Source organism: Lepus europaeus, chromosome X (genome assembly GCF_033115175.1).
Source record: "Lepus europaeus isolate LE1 chromosome X, mLepTim1.pri, whole genome shotgun sequence".
Taxonomy (NCBI): Eukaryota; Metazoa; Chordata; class Mammalia; order Lagomorpha; family Leporidae; genus Lepus; species Lepus europaeus.
In genome coordinates this window covers 85426123-85447365 of record NC_084850.1, presented here as the reverse complement: position 1 = coordinate 85447365, position 21243 = coordinate 85426123, and the positions used below count along the sequence as shown (strand labels likewise).

At 40.7% G+C, this 21243-nt stretch overlaps 1 protein-coding gene across 1 annotated transcript in view; it reads right to left on the bottom strand.

Annotated features, from left to right (window-relative positions):
• The window catches only part of TEX11 (testis expressed 11), a 297390-nt gene that overhangs the window by 253454 nt on the left and 22693 nt on the right, over positions 1-21243 (bottom strand). Inside the window, exons 5-7 of the mRNA XM_062183085.1 lie at positions 13818-13898; positions 13607-13726; positions 8899-8979 (exon numbers count right to left, since the gene is read on the bottom strand). Of these exons, the coding sequence (XP_062039069.1) occupies positions 8899-8979; positions 13607-13726; positions 13818-13898 (282 nt within the window). The remainder of the gene's footprint in view (positions 1-8898; positions 8980-13606; positions 13727-13817; positions 13899-21243) is intronic.

Below are 21243 nucleotides of genomic sequence, written 5' to 3'. Positions count from 1 at the left end.
ACCAATGGAAGGAAGACCTTTCTCTCTCTCTTTCTCTCTCTCTCTCTCTCTCTCTCTCTCTCTCTCTCACTGTCTATAACTCTACCTGTCAAATAAAAAAAAAAGAGAGAGAATGAAATAAATTAATTTTTTGAAAAAGATACAAAGTCAGCACACCCAAATCAGTGGCATTTCTATACATTAACAAGAAACTTGGGGCTGGTGTTGTGGCATAGTAGGTAATGCAACCGCCTGCAACACTGGCATCCCATATAGGCGCCAGTTCAAGTCCTAGCTGCCCCACTTTCAATCCAACTCCCTGCTAATGGCCTGGGAAAAACAGCTGAAGATGGCCCAAGTGTTTGGGCCCCTGTCATCCACATGGGAGACCTGGAAGAAGCTCCTGGTTCCTAGCTTTGGCCTGGTCCAGCCTTGTTCGTTGCGGCTATCTGGGAAGAGAACCAGCAGATGGAAGATCTCTCTCTGTCTCTCCCTCTCTCTCTGTAATTCTGACTTTAAATAAATAAACAAATAAATCTTTTTTAAGAAACCCAACAAACTATCCAAAAAGAAATATGAAAACAAACTTATTTACAACAGCAACGAAAAGAATAAAATACTCATGCTTAGGAATAAACTTAACCCAAGAAGTAAAATATTTCTACTCTGAGAATTATATGTATATAGTTTTAAAGAGTTATTTACTTATTTGGAAAACAAAGTGACAGAAAGAGTAAGGGAGAGATGGAGGACGGGAGAAAGAGAGAGAGAGAAAGTTCTTCGATCCACTGCTTCACTCCCCAAATGGCCACAACAGCTATGGCTGAGCCAGGCCAAAGCCAAGATCCTGGAACTCCATCCTGGTAGCCCACATGGGTGACAGAGCTACAAGTACTCGGGTTATTTCTACTGCCTTCACCGGTGCCTCAGCAGGGAACTGGATAGAAAGCAGAGCAGCCAGAACTCAAACCAGCACCTATATGGGATGCCAGTGTCACAGGCAGCATCTTAACCTGCTGCACCACAGTGCCAGATCCTGAACTGAGAATAATAAAATATCAATGAAGGAAAGTAAAGAATGCACAGATAAATCGATAGGCATTCTGTATATGTGAATTGGAAGAAACATTGCTAAAAATTTCTATACTACACAAAGCTATTTATATATTCAATGAAATTCTATCAAAATCCAAGTAACATTTTTACAGATAGAAAGAAAAAATCAGAGGCCAGTGCTGAGGCACAGGTTAATTCTCTGCCTGCAGCATCACATATGGGTGCTGGTTTTAGTCCCAGCAGCTCCACTTCTGATCCAGCTCTCTACTGTAGCCTGGAAAAGCAGTAGAAGATGGCCCAAGTACTTGGGCCCCTGCACCCGTGCAGGAGACCCAGAAGAGCTCCTGGTTCCTGGCTTCAGATCAGTGCAGCTCCGGCCATTGTGGCCATTTGGGCAGTGAACCAGCAGACAGAAGACCTTTCTCTCTGTCTCTCCATCTCATTGTCTGTAACTGTAACTATCTCTCTCAAATAAATAAATAAAATCTTAAAAAAAAATCAGAGATTCCAAGATGGCGGAACAGGGAGGGAGCTTACTGCTCTAGTCTAGGAGAAGGTAGGTTAAAAAAGTGGAAAGAGTGCAATCTTAAGGAAACATAAGAGGAAAAGCAGTGGAGGAAACTCCATACAAATTAGAGGGACACTGTGGATCTATTTGGAAGGTGTGCACATGCACAACTCAGGACCCCAGCAGTCAAGAGCCTCAGCACCAGCTTTGGAGAGTGAGGTGAGACCAGACTGCAGTAGCCCAAGCCACTGGCAATAAAGCTGCAGGAAGAGCCTGGCATGAATCCAGCTTGGAGCCCTGTGGGGGACATTGTATCTGCCAACCTAGAAGGAAAAAGGGGGGGGGGCATCTCTCTTTCCTTGAGCACCTGGCACTGGCATCCTGTATCTAGCCAAGAGAAAGCAGGCACCATTTTGGACATATATGACAGCTGCACTAGCGTGTGTCCGTGTGCCCAGCAACCAGTCAAGAGGAGATGCCTGAGTTTGACTGGGTGAAATGACAGGGGGTTGGGTGCTCATTACTGTGCAGCCTTGTCTGCTGGAACTGTAAAAACACTGTGGATGCATGGGAGGGCAGAGTGTGGTTGAGTCTTTAGGCAGTCGCTGAGGGTGGCTCCCTGATTCCCTGGAGAGGGTCATCGCTGCAGGATCTGTGCTCACATGGAGGACTGCATGGATCCTTTGTGTGGTTCTTGTGGCAGCGCAGATGAATACTGTACCCACTGGGGCTAGCGCCCAGGCATTGGTCTCCTTGGAGGAGAAGAGGTGAGCAAGAGAATATGCCAAGAGAGCAGATTAAACCTCCCCTCTGATAAAAAAAAAAATGAGAGAAGATTTACCACGCCAAACATGAGAGTCACCTTGGACACTCCCCTCATCCTGGAGTACTGAACAGAGCTCTCTGGCTACACCCAGCACACACCTCTGTGTAATCACTAAAGGAGCAGACAGTCCACTAAGCCACAGAGGCATAGTTCAAAGATAAAAGCCATCACATGGGAAATAAAAAACAAGAAGTATCTCCACAAATCCCTAAAAAATAACACAGCAATTTAAGGAGCAAGAATTAGGAAGGCAACATGACACCTTCAAAGGAATACAACACTGCAATACCAGAATGTGAAAATGGGAGCTGGCGCTGTGGCGCAGCGGGTTAACACCCTGGCCTGCAGTGCTAGCATCCCATATGGGCGCCGGTTTGAGACCCGGCTGCTCCACTTCCAATCCAACTCTCTGTTATGGCCTGGGAAAGCAATAGAAGATGGCCCAAGTCCTCAGGCCCCTGCACCTGCGTGGGAGACCCAGAAGAAGCTCCTGGCTCCTGGCTTCAGATCGGCTCAGCTCTGGCCATTGTAGCCAATTGGGGAGTGAAGCATCGGATGGAAAACCCCTCTCTCTCTCTCTCTGCCTCTCCTCTCTCTGTGTAACTCTGACTTTCAAATAAATAAATAAATCTTTTTTAAAAAGAATGTGAAAATGAAGAGACTGAAGAAATGCTGGAAACAGAATTCAAAAAATCAATTGTAGGATTACTTAGAAGTAATATGAAGCAAATCCATGAATTAAAGAAATCCATATATGACATGAATGAACATTTTTTCCCATGAAATTAAGATTTTAAAGAGAAATCCAAATGAAATATTGGAATTCAGGAATTCAGCAGATCGAATTTTAAAATGTGGTGGAAAGCTTTTACAACAGACTCAGTGAGGCAGAAGAAAGAATATCCAAGTTAGAAGACAAATCTCTGGAAATTTTACAGTCAGACCAAAAAAAGAAGAAATTAGAAAAATTAAAAAACAGTGTTGGAGATTTAGGGATACTATCAAACAACCCAACACATGGGTCTTAGGAATTCCTGAAGGCATGGAAACAGAGAATGGATTAGAAAGCCTATTTAGTGAAATAATTACAGAAAACTTCCCCAATCTGGAGAAAGAAAGGGATGTCCAAGTACAGGAAGCACATAGAACTCTTAATAGACATGACCAGAAAAGATTGTAGTCAAACTCTCCATAATAAAACATAAAGAAAATATTCTAAATATTCTAAAAGACTCTAAAATGTGTACAAGAGAAACACCAGATTACTCTCAGAGGATCTCTAGTTAGGTTCACAGTTGACTTCTCATCAGAAACCCCACAGGCTAGCAGAGATTGCCGAGATATATTCCATGTCTTAAGACAAAAAAAGCTGTCAACCCAGAATACTGAACCCTGCAAAGCTCTCACTTATGAATGAAGGTGAAATATAATCTTTCCATAACAAACAGAAATTGAAAGAATTTGTCACCACTTGTCCAGCCTTACAAAAGATTCTTAAGGATGTGCTACACACAGAAACACAGAAACATGGTCATCACTATGAAATAAAGTGAAGGCAGAAAATCTCCCAGTAAAAGTATGAAGAAAATCCAAAGTAAACAATAGGAATATTTATGGAAAAATGGCAGGGCCAACTCTCATTACTTATCAATAGTCATCTTGAATATAAATGGCCTCAACTCTCTAGCTAAAACATACAAACTGGCTGAATGGTTTAAAAAAAGAGACCCATCTATTTACTATCTACAAGAAACACATCTCACCAACAAAGATACACACAGACTGAAAGTGAAAAAATGGAAAAAGATATTCCATGCTAACAGGAACCAAAAAGAGCTAGTGTGTAACCATCCTAATATCAGACAAAACAGACTTCAACACAAAAACTGTTAAGAGACAAAGAAGGGTACTATGTTTTGATTAAGGGATCAATTCAACCGGAAGATGTGACTATAATAAACATATATGAGTCTAATTATAGGGCAATCTATAGAAGTGAAATTGACTCTTTTGAGATGTGATGACTTTGAACAGCCCTTGTCTCGACTGTTGAGGAAGTTTTTTTCAAACTATTTGTTGAACTCTTTACTTATTATAAAGTTAATCTGATGTGTATAAAGTTAATTGAAAATAGTAAAAAATAAGAATGGGAATAGGAGATGGAAGAGGAAGATGGGTGGGAGTGCGGGTGGGAGGATGGGTATGGTGGGAAGAATCACTATGTTCCTAAAGTTGTATTTATGAAATGCATGAAATTTGTATACCTTAAATAAAAGGTTTCTGGGGGGAAAAAAGAAAAAATCCTGGGGCCGACGCTGTGGCATAGTAGGCTACATCTCCACCTGTAGCACCAGCATCCCATATGGGCACTGGTTCATCTCCTGACTACTCCTCTTCCAATCCAGCTCTCTGCTTATGGCCTTGGAAAGCAGTGGAATAAGGCCCAATTGTTTGGGCCCCAACACCCACATAGGAGACTCAGAAGAAGCTCCTGGCTCCTGACTTCGGATCAGCTCAGCCCCAGCCATTGCAGCCATTTGGAGAGTGAACCAGCAGATGGAAGACCTTTCTCTCTGTTTCTCTCTCCCTCTTTTTGTAACTCCTACCTTTCAAATAAATAAATAAAATCTTTTCAAAAAATCCTAAAACTGATTTGAAAACAAAAAAACCCCTAATAGCCAAAGCAATCTTTGGCAAGAAGAACAAAGATTTCAAAATACAAGGGTGCTTCAAAAAATTCATGAAGAAATGAAATTAAAGGACAAGTTTATTTTGGTGCAAAAAAAAAAAAACCTGAAATCCAAATATAGATTTTTTTTTTTTGCATAACACGCATTTCCCATGAACTCTCTGGAGAGCCTTCATATATTACAAACCTATAGTAATTAAGACAATACTGGAGTAAGAACAGACATAGAGACCAATGCAACAGAATAAATGAATCCACACATTCACAAAGAACTGATCTTCAATAAGAGTACCAAGAATACACGGAAAAGATAGTTCTTCCAATAATGGTGTTGGGAAAATCAAATATCAACATGCAATATAATGAGATTGGACCTTTATCTCATACTATTTTCAAAAATCAATCCAAAATAAAGACTTAACCCCTAAAACCATAAAACTCCTAAAAGGAAACATAAAGGGAAAACTTCTTTTGTCTTGGCAATGAGTTTTTTGATATGACTCCAATACCACAGGCACCAAAACCACAAATGAACAAGAGAAATTACATAAAACTAAAAAGTTTCTGCAGGGGAAAGTGTTTGGCACAGCAGTTAAGATGCCACTTGGAACCCATATCTCATTGCTTGGTTCCAGTCTTGGCTACTCTGCTACCAGTCTAGCTTCCTGGTAATGCATACCCTGGGAGACAGCAGATCAAGTTCAAGTACTTGATCAAGTGCAAGTTCAAGTACTTGGGTCGCTGCCACAGAGTGAGAGACCCAGATTGAGTTCCAGATTGACTTCAGCCTGGATCAGCCCTGACTGACTGAGTCTATCTACTCTAGCCAGTACTTTGGGTAGTGGATCAGAGTTTAGAAGATCTCTGTGTCTCTATCTCTCTGCCTTTCAAATAAATAAAAATAATAATTTTTTTGAAAAAGGTAGATGTCCAAATAGAATTATACATAACATTTTTAAAAAAAAAAAGTTATGCTCTAAAACTATGAAGAAAACCTTCATGTTCTTGAATTTGATGGGTTTCTTTTCTTTTAAAGATTTATTTATTTATTTGAAAGTCAGAGTTACAGAAAGGCAGAAGCAGAGAGACAGAGAGAAAGAGGTCTTTCAACCACTGGTTCACTCCTCAAATGGCTGCAATGGCTGGGGCTGAGCTGATCCAAAGCCAGGAGCCAGGAGCTTCTTCCAGGTCTCCCAGGTGGGAGCAGGATCCCAAGAACTTGGTCCATCTTCTACCGCTTTCCCAGGCTGTAGCAGAGAGCTGGATTGGAAGTGGAGCAGCCGGGACTAGAACCGGCGCCCATATGGGATGCTGGCACTGCAGGCAGCAGCTTTACCCGCTACGCCACAGCGCTGGCCCATGATTTCTTAAATATGAAACCAAAAGCACAGGTAACGAAAGCAAAAACAGATAAACTGAATCTCATCAAAATAAAAAAATAAATTCTTGAGGCTCAAAGGACACAATCAAGAGTGAAAAGACAATTCACAGAATGAAAGAAAAAATGTTTACATATAAGAGTTGAATATCCAGACTATATAAAAAATTCTTACAATTCAACAACCAAATGGCGATTCAATTAAAAATAGTTTCTCTTATGTATGGATTCCATTTTTTTTTTCTGAAAGAGACAGAGAAACAATAATAGAAACAGAAAAATCTTTCATCTGGTGATTCACTCGTCAAATACTCTCACAGACAGGGCTGGACCAGGCCAAAACCAGGAGACCAGAACTCAATCCAAGTCTCCAACATGGGTGGCAGGGACCCAAATAATTGGGCCATCGTCTGCTTCCTTCCTTCGTGCACATCAGCAGGAACCTGGAATTGGAAGCAGAGCTGGATCTCAAACCTAGGTACCCCAATAAGAGATACAGACATTCCAAGTGGCATCTTAACCACTATGCCAATCACTTTCCCCTATATGTGGATTCTGAAAAAGCTGAACTCAGAGAAGCAGATTAGAACAGTGGTTGCCAGGGGCTAAGGCAGGTAGTCAAAGGGCATCTGTTAGTTTCAGTTAGGCAGTATGAGTAAGTTCAGAGATCTATTGTATAGGTTGGTGTCCACAGTTAATGATAATATATTACATACTTTAAATTGCTCAGAAAGTAGATCTTAAATGTTTCTCTACAAAAAAAAAATAGTAACTGTGTGAGGTGATGATATGTAATTTAGCTTGATTGTAGTAATCTTTCACAGTGTGTGAGTGTGTGTGTATATATATATATATAAATATATTTAAAACATCTTTTTATACATTGTAAACATATAGAATTTTTGTCAATTATACTTAAATAAAGCTGGAAAATGGGAAAAATAAAACATAGACGGTTAAAATGAGACAAGAGGGGCCAGGATTCTGGTGCAGTGTTAAGCACCACTTGTGATGCTAGCACCCTATATCAGAGTGTTGCTTTAGATTCAGCTTCCTGGCAATGTGCCTAAGAAAGCAGAAGAATATAGGCTAAGTACTTGCACCCTTGCTATTCATGTGGAAGACCAGATTGGAGTTCCTGGCTCCAGGCATCAGCCTGGCCAGCCCTGACTTTTGCAGCCATTTGGGAGTGAATCAGCAGATGGAAGATCTATTTTCTCTCTCCCCCCCCTCCCCGCCTTCTCTCTGTCACTCCTTCCTTTCAAATAAATAAATAAATAGAAGTGAGATGAAAAAACAGGTTTTTCACAATCTCAAAGTATCACTTTCTAAAATACTATGAACAACAAAGGATTGCCATCATGCATAGATTTATGGTGAAAAATCTGGAAGACATCATCTTAATCAGGAGCTCAAAGTTTGCACCACCAATGAAAGGATAAATGGATACTGACCACCCAACAGGAAGACTTGAAAAGAACATAGAATCTTGTCTGATTTTTCTGGCTCCAAATTCATAAACTGTTCTAATTGTTAGGAAGCTTTGGATAAATCCAGATTGTCACATCTACAGAATGATTTGTAATCTTCAAAACTGTCAAGGTCTTGAATGTCAAGGCAAGAATGAGGAAATGTTCTTGATTGAAGGAGACTAGGGACTGTGTATATCCTAGATTGAATCAATTTTCTATAGAAATTTGAAATCTGTAAAACTTGAATCTGAAATCTCTGGGCAAAGAGTATACAGGAGTTCTTTATACAAGTGTTAGAATGTGTCTTTAAAAACAAAATTGCTTTTAAGATTTTTAAAGCCTCGAAGAGTGCTTGGTGCATAATAGGCAATATATAACTACTTAGGAAATTAAGTTCTACATTATAACACTGATAATGTTAGATCAGTATCATAAATAGGTACAATTCAGAGTCCTGGGAATGTTCTCCATAATATCCAACTATATCTGTTACGGATTCTCTTAGTAACAGTAAAGACTGAAGCAGGCATAGGCATTGAAATGAGAGGAGAAAACTGAAAAAAGAAGATAAAATTTTAAAAATATAAATTTAGGAATTCTGATGAGATCCAGTTCAGGAAGCAGACTTCATCCAATCAAATCTCTCACATCGTCAATCCCAATATAGAAACATACCATGGAAGTAACATGATTAACTGCTGTCAACCTTGTCAGCAAGGAAATAAACTCATTTTTTTCTTTCATTATGTAACATAAAATATGGAAGAAATATCAGATGGATTAACAATAAAAGAAATTTCAAGAAATAACCCACATTGCCTTTTCAAATATCCTTTCTGTACAGAACAAAGAGAAATATTTCTAAGATCAGCTAAGTGGACTGATCTCAAACAGAATCTCCAAAAGTTTTAATGAAGTAGTAATTCTTCTTAGAATATGATATAGCATGTTTTAAAACTTCCAGATAATAAATGTAGAAATTGCACTCACCATTTTGGGCAGCCTATCCAACATATCTTTGCAACGCAACACACATGTAGATGCTCTTTGAAAATTCCCTTGAGCAACTGCCTGAGGAAAAGAAAGAGTGTCAATTGTTAGTTAAAATGAACTGACAAAGAATTTGTCTGTAAGTCTGTTTTAGCATTTTTTAAACTAGTGTTAAAACGTCTTAGTTTGGAGGCAAGTATCGTGGCACAGCAGGTTAAACTGCCACTTGGGACACCAGCATCTCATATTGGAACACCAGTTCAAGGCCCACGTACTATGCTTCCAATCCAACATTCTATTAATATACCCAGGAAAGCAGCAGGAGATGGCCCAAATACTTGGGTCCCTGCCACCCACGTGGGAGACCCGAATGGAATTTCTGGCTCCTGACTTCAGCCTGGCCCAATTCCAGCCATTGTGGGCATTTGGGTACTGAACCAGCAGATGAAAGATCTCTGTTTCTGACTCTGTCTGTGTGTGTGTGTGTGTGTGTGACTCTGCTTTTCAAATAAATAAGATCTTCTTGTTTTAGGTCTTATTTTTAGGAGTCAGCATTATAGCACAGAGGGTTAAGCCACCACCTATGGAGGCAGCATCCCATATCAGAGCACAGGTTCAAGTCCCAGCTGCTCCACTTCTGATCCAGCTCTCTGCTAATGTGTCCAGGAAAGTTTTGGAAGATGGCCCAAGTGTTTGGGCCCCTGCCACGAACATGGGAGACCCACATGGAGTTCCAGGCTCCTGGCTTAAGCCTTGGCCAATCTAGATTTTTGTGGCCATTTGAAGGGTGAACCAGAGGAAAATGATCTCCATCTTTTTTTGTGTGTGTCTTTTTCTCTGTCACTCTGCCTTTCAAATAAAGAGAAAATAAATCTTTTTTAAAAATGGGAAAAAGCCTTATTTTTTCCTAATCTTTTTAGCAATACTAGTTGATCTAGTCAAACACAATAGCCAGCTCAAAATACAGAGGAATTAAGTAGTAACAATTTTTGGTAACACAAGGCTAGTACTGAGTGAGTGGAAGTCATTTACTTTTTCTAGAAATGCAGAAACTGGTGTGATACCTTATGTTATTATATCATGTATAACAGATGTGTTATAGGTGCTTCTTGGACTTAAATAGCTCTTGTATTTATCTCCACATTCGAGGAATTAAATTAAACAGAAGTCTTTTGCCTTAAAACAAGTTCACAATAACCTGAGTCTTGACTACTGCGAATATCCCTTACAAAAGGCAGTTCAGCGCAATCCTATCTTGAATCCAGAGGAGTCACTTGGCCATTTATTATGTGTAACCTTGAGCCTTAAGCTCTCATGGCTTCAGTTTCCTCGTGAAGAAACTGCACTACAGTATCCCTGGGATTCCCTTTAGCCCTACCACCCTATGACTAAACACACTTAAATGAACAGAAACTGTAGCAGGTGTTTGGACAGCACTTAGGACTCTGATTTCGACATATGTTTCCATATTGCCTGAATCCCACATAAGACTGCCTTGAATCAGAGGGCCTGGATCTGCTTCCAATTCCAGCTTCCTACTAATGCACACTAGTAGGCATCAGATGATGGCTCAAATACCTGGGGCCCTGTCACCAACATGTGAAATCCACTCTGAGGTCAAGGATCCTGGCTCTGGTTTGGCCCAACCCTGCCTGGGCCAAGGGGACATCTGGGGAATGAGCCATCAAAGGCAAGATTCTCTCTCTCAAATAAAAAGTAAATATGTAAAGATTTATTAAGCATTTATAGAAGAGGATTGGGTCAGCCATTTAAGAATTGAAGAATTTAGTTAAAAGATAAGGTATTTTACTTTTAAAATTTTGTTTAGACTATTTATTTATTTATTTACGTGACAGAGAGAGATAGAGACAGAGAGACAGAGAGAGGGCACTTTCATCCACTGTAAACTATGCTAAATGGACCCTGTACAAATTTATTCTAACTTCAACAGGACCTTCACTCCAGCTAAGCAATTAGGAACACTACAGCTCCTAGAACTATGTCAAGTTCATAGTAGATGCTCAGTAAAGCTGAGTCGATTCCTTTGTTGATTTCTGCAGTATAGTTCCCACACAGGTGGTCAGACTCTATCATATTCCTCAAGTACTTTATAGCATGCCATATCCTCCTACTATATCCCTCTAAAAATTACTTCATCTCTCACCTTAAAAAAATGGATCTGGCATCGTGACATAGCACGTAAAGTCACTGCCTGCAGTGCCAGCATCCCATATGGATGTCAGTTCGAGTCCCAGCTCCCTGCTAATGGCCTGAGAAAAGCAGCAGAAGATGACCCAAGTGCTTGGGCCCCTGTACCCATGTGGGAGAACTGGATGAAGCTCCTGTCTCCTGACTTCAATCTAGTCCAGCCCTGGCTACTGTGGCCATTTGAGGAGTGAACCAGTGGATGGAATATCTCTCTCTCTTTCTCTCTCTCTCTCTTTCTCTCTGCCTTTCAAATAAATAAAATAAACCTTGAAAAATCTCATTCTCCTCTGCAATTTAAAACATCTATTTTATGTCCATTTTATACTCCCCCAAAATTCACAATCTTCTTAATTTTCATATCATAATAAACTATTCATCCTTTGTTTTACTGTGGAATGTCATTCACATTACTTTAAGGCAATTACCCTGCTGAAATGCATGTTTACATTTCTGGATCTCCCAAAAACTTATCTTATGCTCCTATGAAAGAGACACCACATATTAATGTTATTAATCCGTCTTAAAAATATTTATTTATTTATTTGAAAGGCAGAGCTACTAAAGAGAGGCAGAGGCAGAGAGAGAGTCCTGGCTGCTCCACTTCTGATCCAGTGCCCTGTTAATGAGCCTGGGAAAGTAGCTGAAGATGGTACAAATACTTGGGCCCCGGGACACTTGTATGGGAGACCCTGATGGAATTCCCAGCTCCTGGCTTCAGCCTGGCCCAGCCCCAGCTGTTGAGGACATTTGAGGAGCAAACAATTGGATCTCTAGACGCTCTCCCCTCCCTCCCTCTCTCTCTAACTCTACCTTTCAAATAGATAATTAAAAAAAAAAAGAATAGACATCATGATCAATGGAATAGAAATAAGAGTCCACAAATAAACCTTCACATTTATGATGAATTGGTTTTTGATATATGTGTCAAGATCACTCAATATGGAAAGAATAGTCTTCTCAATAAATGATATTGGGACAACTGAATAACCACATGTAAAAATGAAGTTGTATCCCTACCTCACATTGTACCACAAAATAATAACTCTCTTATTTTAAAAAGATTTATTTATTTATTTGAAAGACAGAGTTACAGAGAGGCAGAGGCAGAGGCAGAGAGCGGTCTTCCATCCACTGGTTCATTGAATTAAACGTTGTAAATGGGTGAATTCTATGGTATATAAATCATATCTTAATAAAAATCATAAAAAATAAAAAGGGGGCTATACTAGATGACTTTAGTGCCTCTTTCATTTCCAGGATTACATAACTACATTAAGCAAATTCATCACTGCTTACTTTTTGTCAACTGAAAATGCACACCTAACTATAACAAAATGAGGAAACCTACAATGCAAACAGAGGCAAAGTACAACTTTGAACAGTGTGTGATAACAGGAGATATTTTAAAGCATCATCAAGGGTCTGGCAATGTGGCATGCCAGGCAAAGCCACCCACTGCGTGTGACACCGCCATCACATACAAGTGTCAATTTATGTCCCAGCAGCTCCACTTCCAATCCAGCTCCTCACTAATGGCCTGGGAAAAACATCAGAAGATGGCCCAAACGTTTGAGTACTTGCCACCCACATAGGAGACCCAGATGAAGCTCCTGGCTCCTGGATTCAGCCTGGCCCAGCACTGGTTGTTGTGACCATCTGGGGAATGAACCAGTGGGTGGAAGATCCCTCTGTCTCTTCCTCTTTCTCTCTGTACCTATGACTTTCAAAATAAATAAATAAACTTTATTTTTAAAAAAAATTATCAAGGGGCCAGTGCTGTGACATAGTGGGTAAAGCCACCGCCTGCAGTGCTGGCATCCCATTTGGGTGCCAGTTCGAATGCTGGCTGGTCCACTTCCAAGCCAGCTCTCTGCTATGGTCTGGGAAGGCAGTGAAAGATGGCCCAAGCCCTTGGGCCCCTACACCCACGTGGGAGACCTGGATAAAGCTCCTGACTCCTGGCTTTGGATCGGCCCAGCTCCGGCCATTGCGGCCAATAAGGGAGTGAACCAGCAGACGGAAGACTTCTCTCTCTCTCTCTCTCTCTGCCTCTCCTTTTCTCTCTGTGTAGCTCTGACTTTCAAATAAATAAATAAATCTTTAAAATAAAAAAAAAAATCGTCAAACAACCCAAAACAATAGCAAATGAAAAGACTCTTTTCAAGTAAATATTTGACTGAATATTTGACAGACTGAATGTAAGAGACAGTCACGGAGACAGGTGTTGCAAGAAGAGGCTGCTGCCACAAATAAATGACAGATGTTACATGCAGTGGCTGAAAATATGTACTAGTCATTTACCCCCATTCACTCCCACACAGATCCAGTCACCATTAGTCATGTCTCCTTCAGACATTAGACAAGATCCAAAGATCAAATATAGCATCCTATAAATGGCCAGTGACACTTGATTTTCTTCTAATAGATTACCTCTCATTATTCTTGCATTTACATCTATAACTTGCCCCCATCGTAAGGCTTGTATGCCTATGATACCTACTGACTCTGCTTGGTGAGAATAGACTTTGAAGAGGTCCTTCTCCACAGCCACCTTCTGAATGATCACGTGGACCTCAGTGTAACTCCTCTCCACTAATCTGATATATAAGTGCTCCAGACCCTGGGAAATAAAAATGCAATACAATGTGGGGATGAGGACAGCCACAGGTGTTACTAATAATTGCCACAGCTAAAAATCAAAGGTAACTTACAACAATGGCAGCTTCAAAAAATTCATCAGAACGCACAGCTTTTCCAATATCTATCCAGCCTCTTCCTGTTTTAATATTCATCTAGAAGAGAAAAGTTAGAAAAATAATTTTTTAAAGTTCACATCTCCCCAAACTGGATGGGGGATATTGGAGAAAATGCTCCTCTATCAATATTCAGTCACAAAACCTACAGAAAACAAAAAGGAACAGTCAGCATTTATGAGAGTTTTGTGTTCTACTTTGTATTTCATAATTCAAGAAAAAATGTTTAATAAAAATAATAATAACAAAAAAAGAATAGGTCTAAAACACATTTGCTACAGGAATACTTTAAAAGTCACCATTTGGGACATCTGCACCCCATATCAGAGTGCCAGGTTAAACCCTGGCTACTCCACGCTTCTGATCCAGCTCCTTGCTAACGTATCTGGCAGGCAGCAGATGATGGCTCCAAAACTTGCGCCTCTGCCACCCATGTGGTAGACCCAGATGGAATTACATGCTCTTGGCTTTGGCCTGGCCTAGCCCTAGCTGTTGCAACCATTTGGAATGGTAGATCAATTGATATCTCTCTCTCTCTCTCTCTCTCTCTCTCTCAACCCTCCTCCCCTGTCATTCTGCCTTTCAACTAAATAATTAAATATTTGAAAAAAAAACCTCTGGGATAATTTAGATAGGAAGAGAAAATTCTGAAAACTTAATGTTTCACACAATTGAAGAAAGTTATATAATATTAGCATATGAGTTAACACATCTGCATTCTAGGATTTTTGAAATGTTTATTTATTTTCATCTAGTTAAAAAGGAGGGGAGAGAGAGAGAGAGAGAGAGAGAGAGAGAGAGAGAGAGAGAGAAAGGAGAGAGAGGGAGAGAGACATAACTTCCATCCACCATTTCACTCTTCAAATGCCCACGACAATCAGGACTGGGCCAGGCCAAAGCCAGGAGCCAGGAACTCCACACAGATCTCCCACGTGGGAAGTAGGGGCCCAACCACTTGAGCTGCTTCCAAAGATGCATTAGCAGGAAGCTGTCTCAGAAGGAGAGTAGCCAGGATTCAACCAGCACTCTGATATAGGATGCAGGCACCCGAAACTGGTTTAATCCACTGTACCACAATGCCCACCTTGGTTCCTGTTTTTAATGTCATTTCTAGTAACATTTTGGATTAACCCAACAGATGTTTACTAAGTATATTCTACAGGCCAGGTACTATGAAGAAGCTCACATTATTGTAACTGACAGATAACTAAATCAATAATTAATAAGTAATATACACAAATGCTATGGAAGCAAACAAGGACTGAATCAAGATGGAAGACTAAGCACATATTACAGCCAACTCTTCTTATCCTAAGTCCCTAGAAATGATAATATATAGAAAAATGAGAGAAAATGCATACATAGTTTTTCTTATTCAATATGAGTATTGGGTGGTAGGCTTGGTGCAACTGGTTAAGCTGCCACCTGGGACGCCTACATCCCGTATCAGAGTGCCTGGAATTGATTGTCACCTCTGCTTCCGCTACTGATCCAGCTTCCTGTTAATGGGAGACTCGGAAGGAGGATGGAGTTCTTGGCTCATGGCTTTGCCAGGCCCAGCCATGGCTTTTGTAGGCATTTGGGAAGTAAACCAGCAGACGAAAAATCTCTCTCCCTTCCCGCTCCCCCATCCTACACTCTCTGTCACTCTGTCTTTCAAATAAATGAAACTTTAAAAAAAATTATTTAAGGGCCAGCGCTGTGGCACAGTGGGTTAAAACTCTGGCCTGGAGCGCCGGCATCCCATATGGGCACCGGTTCAAGATCCGGCTGTTCCATTTCCAATCCAGCTCTCTGCTATGGCCTGGGAAAGCAGTGGAAGATGGCCCAAGTCCTTGAGCCCCTGCACCCATGTGGGAGACCTGAAGGAAGCTCCTGGCTCCTGGCTTCAGAATGGCACAGCTCTGGCCTTGGGGCCAACTGGGGAGTGAACCATAGGATGGAAGACTTCTCTCTCTCTCTGTCTCTCTCTCTCTCTTTCTCTGCTTCTCTTCTCTCTTGTAACTCTTTCAAATAAATAAACAAATCTTTAAAAAAATTTTATTTAAACAATAGTTCTGGAAAACAAGGGGTTATTTTCAATGGACCTGTGTTTATGAAGAACCACTGAAACAAATAAGATGAAGCAGAAAATCACACCTAAACATGCAAAATATGACAAAAGCCCTAAGTGAGAACAGTGGGAACAAAAGGCAGTTGACCTCTCCCTGAAAGTTGAAGAGTTCATTAACAGTAACAATCAATAACCTTTCCTTTTAGTTTTGTTTCTTTGGGATCAACAAAACCAAAAAGGCAAATCAGAAGTGACAGAATTGGAAAGTTAATGGGAAAGAGAGAAGGCAGAGACAATGGTAAAGATACTACCATACTCAAAAGGTGGACAAAGTGGAAAGCATATAATGTCCAAAATTTATGGAAATAAAAGTTTAAATAGATAAAAATTTTAAAAGGTAGCCATCAGATAAATTTAAAATAGTATTATATGAAGGTACTTCAAAAAGTTCATGGAAAACTGAATTAAAAGATGTTTGGTGCAAAAAATGTTGAAATGTGTGCATAGAGGGGTCTTCAAAAATTTTGCAGAAAATGAATATTATGAAAAAAATATGCATGGATTTCAAAAACTTTTTCCACCAAAATAAACTTGTCTTTTTTAAAGTTTTAAGCCTTTTTATTCAGTGGAAGAAAAGCATAGGAGATTGAGGGCCCTATCTAAGAGAGTGAAATCTGGGTTCATACCAAGTACCAGGAGTCAGCCATGTGGAAGAGCATGCAGGCCAGGAAGTCTGAGGCAGGTGGCCCGAAGACCACGCACCCTGGAGGCACAGAAAAAAGGAGGCAAAAAAAAGGGTTGGGCCCACCGTTTCCCAGGCCTTTAATCCACTTCCAAAGGGGAGTAGTTAATTGGCCTGATTGGCCGGTGGGCACACAGGTGTGGCCAGATAAGGACACGAGGACACATAGGGACATGGTGAAGGCATGGTCTTCGAGCTCACAAGCCTTATTAATTTTAATCCTATATGCCTGCCTACAATATTCCCCCTCAGAGACTCCATTCCCTTAATAGTAAGGGATGTTGAAGGGTGTAAATTATATCTTCTATCGCTGCTTCTTGCTTATGAGAGGTGTAGTGCAGGCCCTGCCTGTTCTGGGTCTGGAAGTCTCTGTCTATCTTATCTAACAAATTTGTTTTGTGAGCTGAAGCAGTCTTGGTCACTGCCAATGTCTTAAACTTGTCTTTTAATTTCAATTTTAAACAAATTTTTCAAAGTTCCCTCATATAACTAGCAAAAATTAAGAAGTAATATAAGAAAATATTAGATAAATCCTCATCTATAATAACAGAAAGCAGCTTATATATAAACCTTATAAATCAAGAATTAATTATGGGGGTCGGCACTGTGGCACAGAGGGTTAATGCCCTGGCCTGAAGCGCTGGCATCCCATATGGGCGTCGGTTCGAGGCCCGGCTACTCCACTTCTGATCCAGCTCTCTGCTGTGGCCTGGGAGTGCAGCAGAAGATGGCCCAAGTCCTTGGGCCCTGCACCCATGTGGGAGACCCGGAAGAGGCTCCTGGATCCTGGTTTCAGATCGGCACAGCTCTGGCCATTGCAGGCAACTGGGTAGTGAACCATCGGATGGAAGACCTCTCTCTCTCTCTCTCTCTCTCTCTCTCTCCCTCTCTCCCTCTCCCTCTTTGCCTCTCCTCTCTCTGTGTAACTCTTTCAAATAAATAAATAAATCGTTTCTAGAAAAATAATTAGTTATGGTTATGGGCATAATCATGTCCGCTCAACATTCTAGGTTGTAGTCCTAACCTCTATCACCCCAGAATGTGGCTGTATTTGGAAATAAAGTCTTTAGCAGGTAACTAAGCTGAAATGTGGCCATTAGGGTGAGCCCTAATGAAATCTGGCTGGTATCCTTATAAGAAGAGGAAATTTGCACACATAATGAGAAGCAAGCAATGATCATGCTCAGAGGAAAGGCTATGTGAGGACAGAGAAGATGGACATTAGCAAGTAAAGGAAAGAGTACTCAGAAGAAACCAAATCTACTGGCACTTTAATTGTGAAGCTTCCAGAACAGTAAGAAAATAAATTTCTGTTGTTTAAGCCACCCAGCCTCTGATATTTTGTTATAGTAATCCTCCCAAAGTAATTATAGTGGTACAAGCATACAAGCATGATTAAAATACATGGAAGTGGCCGGCGCTGTGGCTCAATAGGCTAATCCTCCGCCTAGCGGCGCCAGCACACCAGGTTCTAGTCCCGGTCGGGGCACCAGATTCTGTCCCGGTTGCCCCTCTTCCAGGCCAGCTCTCTGCTGTGGCCCGGGAATGCAGTGGAGGATGGCCCAAGTGCTTGGGCCCTGCACCCCATGGGAGACCAGGGGAAGCACCTGGCTCCTGCCTTCAGATCAGTGCGCCGGCCGCAGCGCGCCAGCCGCGGCAGCCATTGGAGGGTGAACCAAGGGCAAAGGAAGACCTTTCTCTCTGTCTTTCTCTCTCACTGTCCACTCTGCCTGTCAAAAAAAAAAAAATACATGGAAGTGACCACAAGAGTGAAAACAAAAATGGTTACAAAGATATATGCACAAGGCAATTCACTGAGGCACCCCAATATCCATCACAGAGGACTGGTTGAATACAGGTAAGATTTACGCATCAATGGAAAATTATGTAACTACCCCCACATTATGACCATTGTCATGAATCCCACATTTTGTGATATTAATATCCCTGTTTACAAGAAAAAACAGAATGTGTATGTATATAATATAATATAATATATAGATATGAAGTGAATGTGGAAAATGTTAAAAATTGCTAAATATTGGCCGGCGCCGCGGCTCAATAGGCTAATCCTCCACCTAGCGGTGCTGGCACACCGGGTTCTAGTCCCGGTCGGGGCGCCGGATTCTGTCCCGGTTGCCCCTCTTCCAGGCCAGCTCTCTGCTATGGCCCGGGAGTGCAGTGGAGGATGGCCCAAGTGCTTGGGCCCTGCACCCCATGGGAGACCAGGGGAAGCACCTGGCTCCTGCCTTTGGATCAGTGCGGTGCGCCGGCCGCAGCACGCCAGCTGCGGCGGCCATTGGAGGGTGAACCAACGGCAAAGGAAGACCTTTCTCTCTGTCTCTCTCTCTCACTGTCCACTCTGCCTGTCAAAAATTTTTTAAAAAAAAAATTGCTAAATATTAAAATTTTAAAAATTATTAAACACTTTTAATTAAAAAAGAAAACTGTAACTAGGGGCAGACATTATGGCACAGCAGGTTTAGCTACCACCTGGGACACCTGCATACCATATTGGAGTGCCAATTCAAGTCCTCGCTACTTTGCTTCAGACCCAACCTTCTGTTAATGTGCTTAGGAAGGCAGTGAATGCTGGCCCAAATACTTGGGTTCTTGCCACGTGGGAAATCTAGATGGAATTCCTGGCTCCTGGCTTCAGCCTGGTCCAGTCCTGGCTGTTACAGGCATCTGGAGAATGAACCAAAGGATAGAAGCTCTCTTTCTCCCCCTCCCTCTTTTTTTCCCCCTGAATCACCTCTGCCTTTCAAATAAATAAATCTTTTTTCAAAAATTATATAAATATAAAAATGAGGGATCTCTCATATACATTGCTATAAAATGATCCTTAAGACATAATGCTAAATGGTTAAATGTAGCAAAAAATAAGGTACAGAAGAATATATATTGGAATATTACCACTGATCTAAGAAACTAGAGGTGGGCCCATGGGAGACTCTCAAGGAGTTTTGGGCTCCTGGCTTCAGCCTGGTCCAGCCCCAGTTATTGCAGCCATTTGGGGAGTGAACCAACAGATGGAAGATCTATCTGTGTGTGTGTGTGTGCGTGGACGCATGCGTATCTCTCTATCACTCTGTATGTCAAGTAATAAATAAATATTTTTTAAAAAAAATAGCAACTAGGGGAGGGAAAATGAGTATATACCTATTTACTTCTATTTAAAAAAATAAACCATAAAATAAAATGGCTATCTACAAAAAGGAAGAAACAGAACAGAAGGGATAGATAGAAAAGCTAAACATATCTGAATATACTTTCGTTAGATTTGCCCTTGAATTATGTAAAGATTCTACATAATTACACAATGAAATTCAATCAAAAATTTAAAAATTATCATTATAAAATCAAAAGAAAATTGCAACTAATGGACCTAACTGTGCATCAAGATGCTAGCTAAATCACAGGAAAAGGAATTGTTTAAACTAACTTCTATTTTAATAATATTAAGGTAATATTTTGACTGTACATCCCTGATGAATTATTAAACCATTTTTGGAAATCATATAATTAGTAATAATACTGATATTGCTGTATTTTGAAACAAATATTCATTATATTAATTATGTTGAGTGCCAAGACGGACTATGCTGAAGAAAAGAGATGCATATAGAAAACCAAAGAAGCTAAAAAAACTTTATAATCCTAAATATCAATTGTAAATAGAAGTATGAACTCATTCTGTTTTTTTTAAATAGATTTTATAGCTCTATTCACTAAGAAGGTCTAGAAACAGTCACCAATGCAACTGCAATAAGAACTTGTACTACCCAGTGATTTCTTTTTTTTTAAGATTTATTTTATTTATTTGAAAGACAGAGTTACAAAGAGAGAGGTAGAGTCAGAGAGAGAGAGGTCTTCCATTCCATTGGTTCACTCCCCAAATGACCACAAAGGCCAGAGCTCAGCTGATCTGAAGCCAGGAGCCAGGAACTTCCTCCAGGTCTCCCACGTGGGTGCAGGGACCCAAGAAGTTGGGCCATCTTCCACTGCTTTCCCAGGCCATAGCAGAGAGCTGGATCAGAAGAGAAGCAGTCAGGACCCAAACCGGTGCCATATGGGATGCCGGCACTGCAGGCTGGGGCTTTAACCTGCTGCCCCCAGTGATTTCTAAATAACATTCTCCACTAAAAAGAAACAAGACTGGAGGAATGCCTGAATCCAAGTCTAGGGCAAGAAATATATATGATGAGCCCAGACACTTCATCTATCAAGAATAATAAAAAAAAAAAAACTATTAAGACTACTGTGGTTATGTCAAAAGGACTCAGACCCAGTTAAAGAGGCTCCTACTAATAGGCCCAAGATAGAACACTGTGCATCAATAAGATTAATAATAACTACAATGGATAGAAATTCATTAACTATGTTAAAATACATGAATTCATAATAATACTTTTTAAAAGATTTATTTACTTATTTGAAAGGCAGAGTAAGAGAGAGAGAGAAGAAGAAACAGAAAGATCCTCCAGCCACTGGTTCACTCCCCAAATGGCTGCAACAGCTAGGGCTGGGCCAGGCCAAAGCCAGGAGCCTACAACTCCATCTAGGTCTCCCAAGGGGATGGCAAGAGC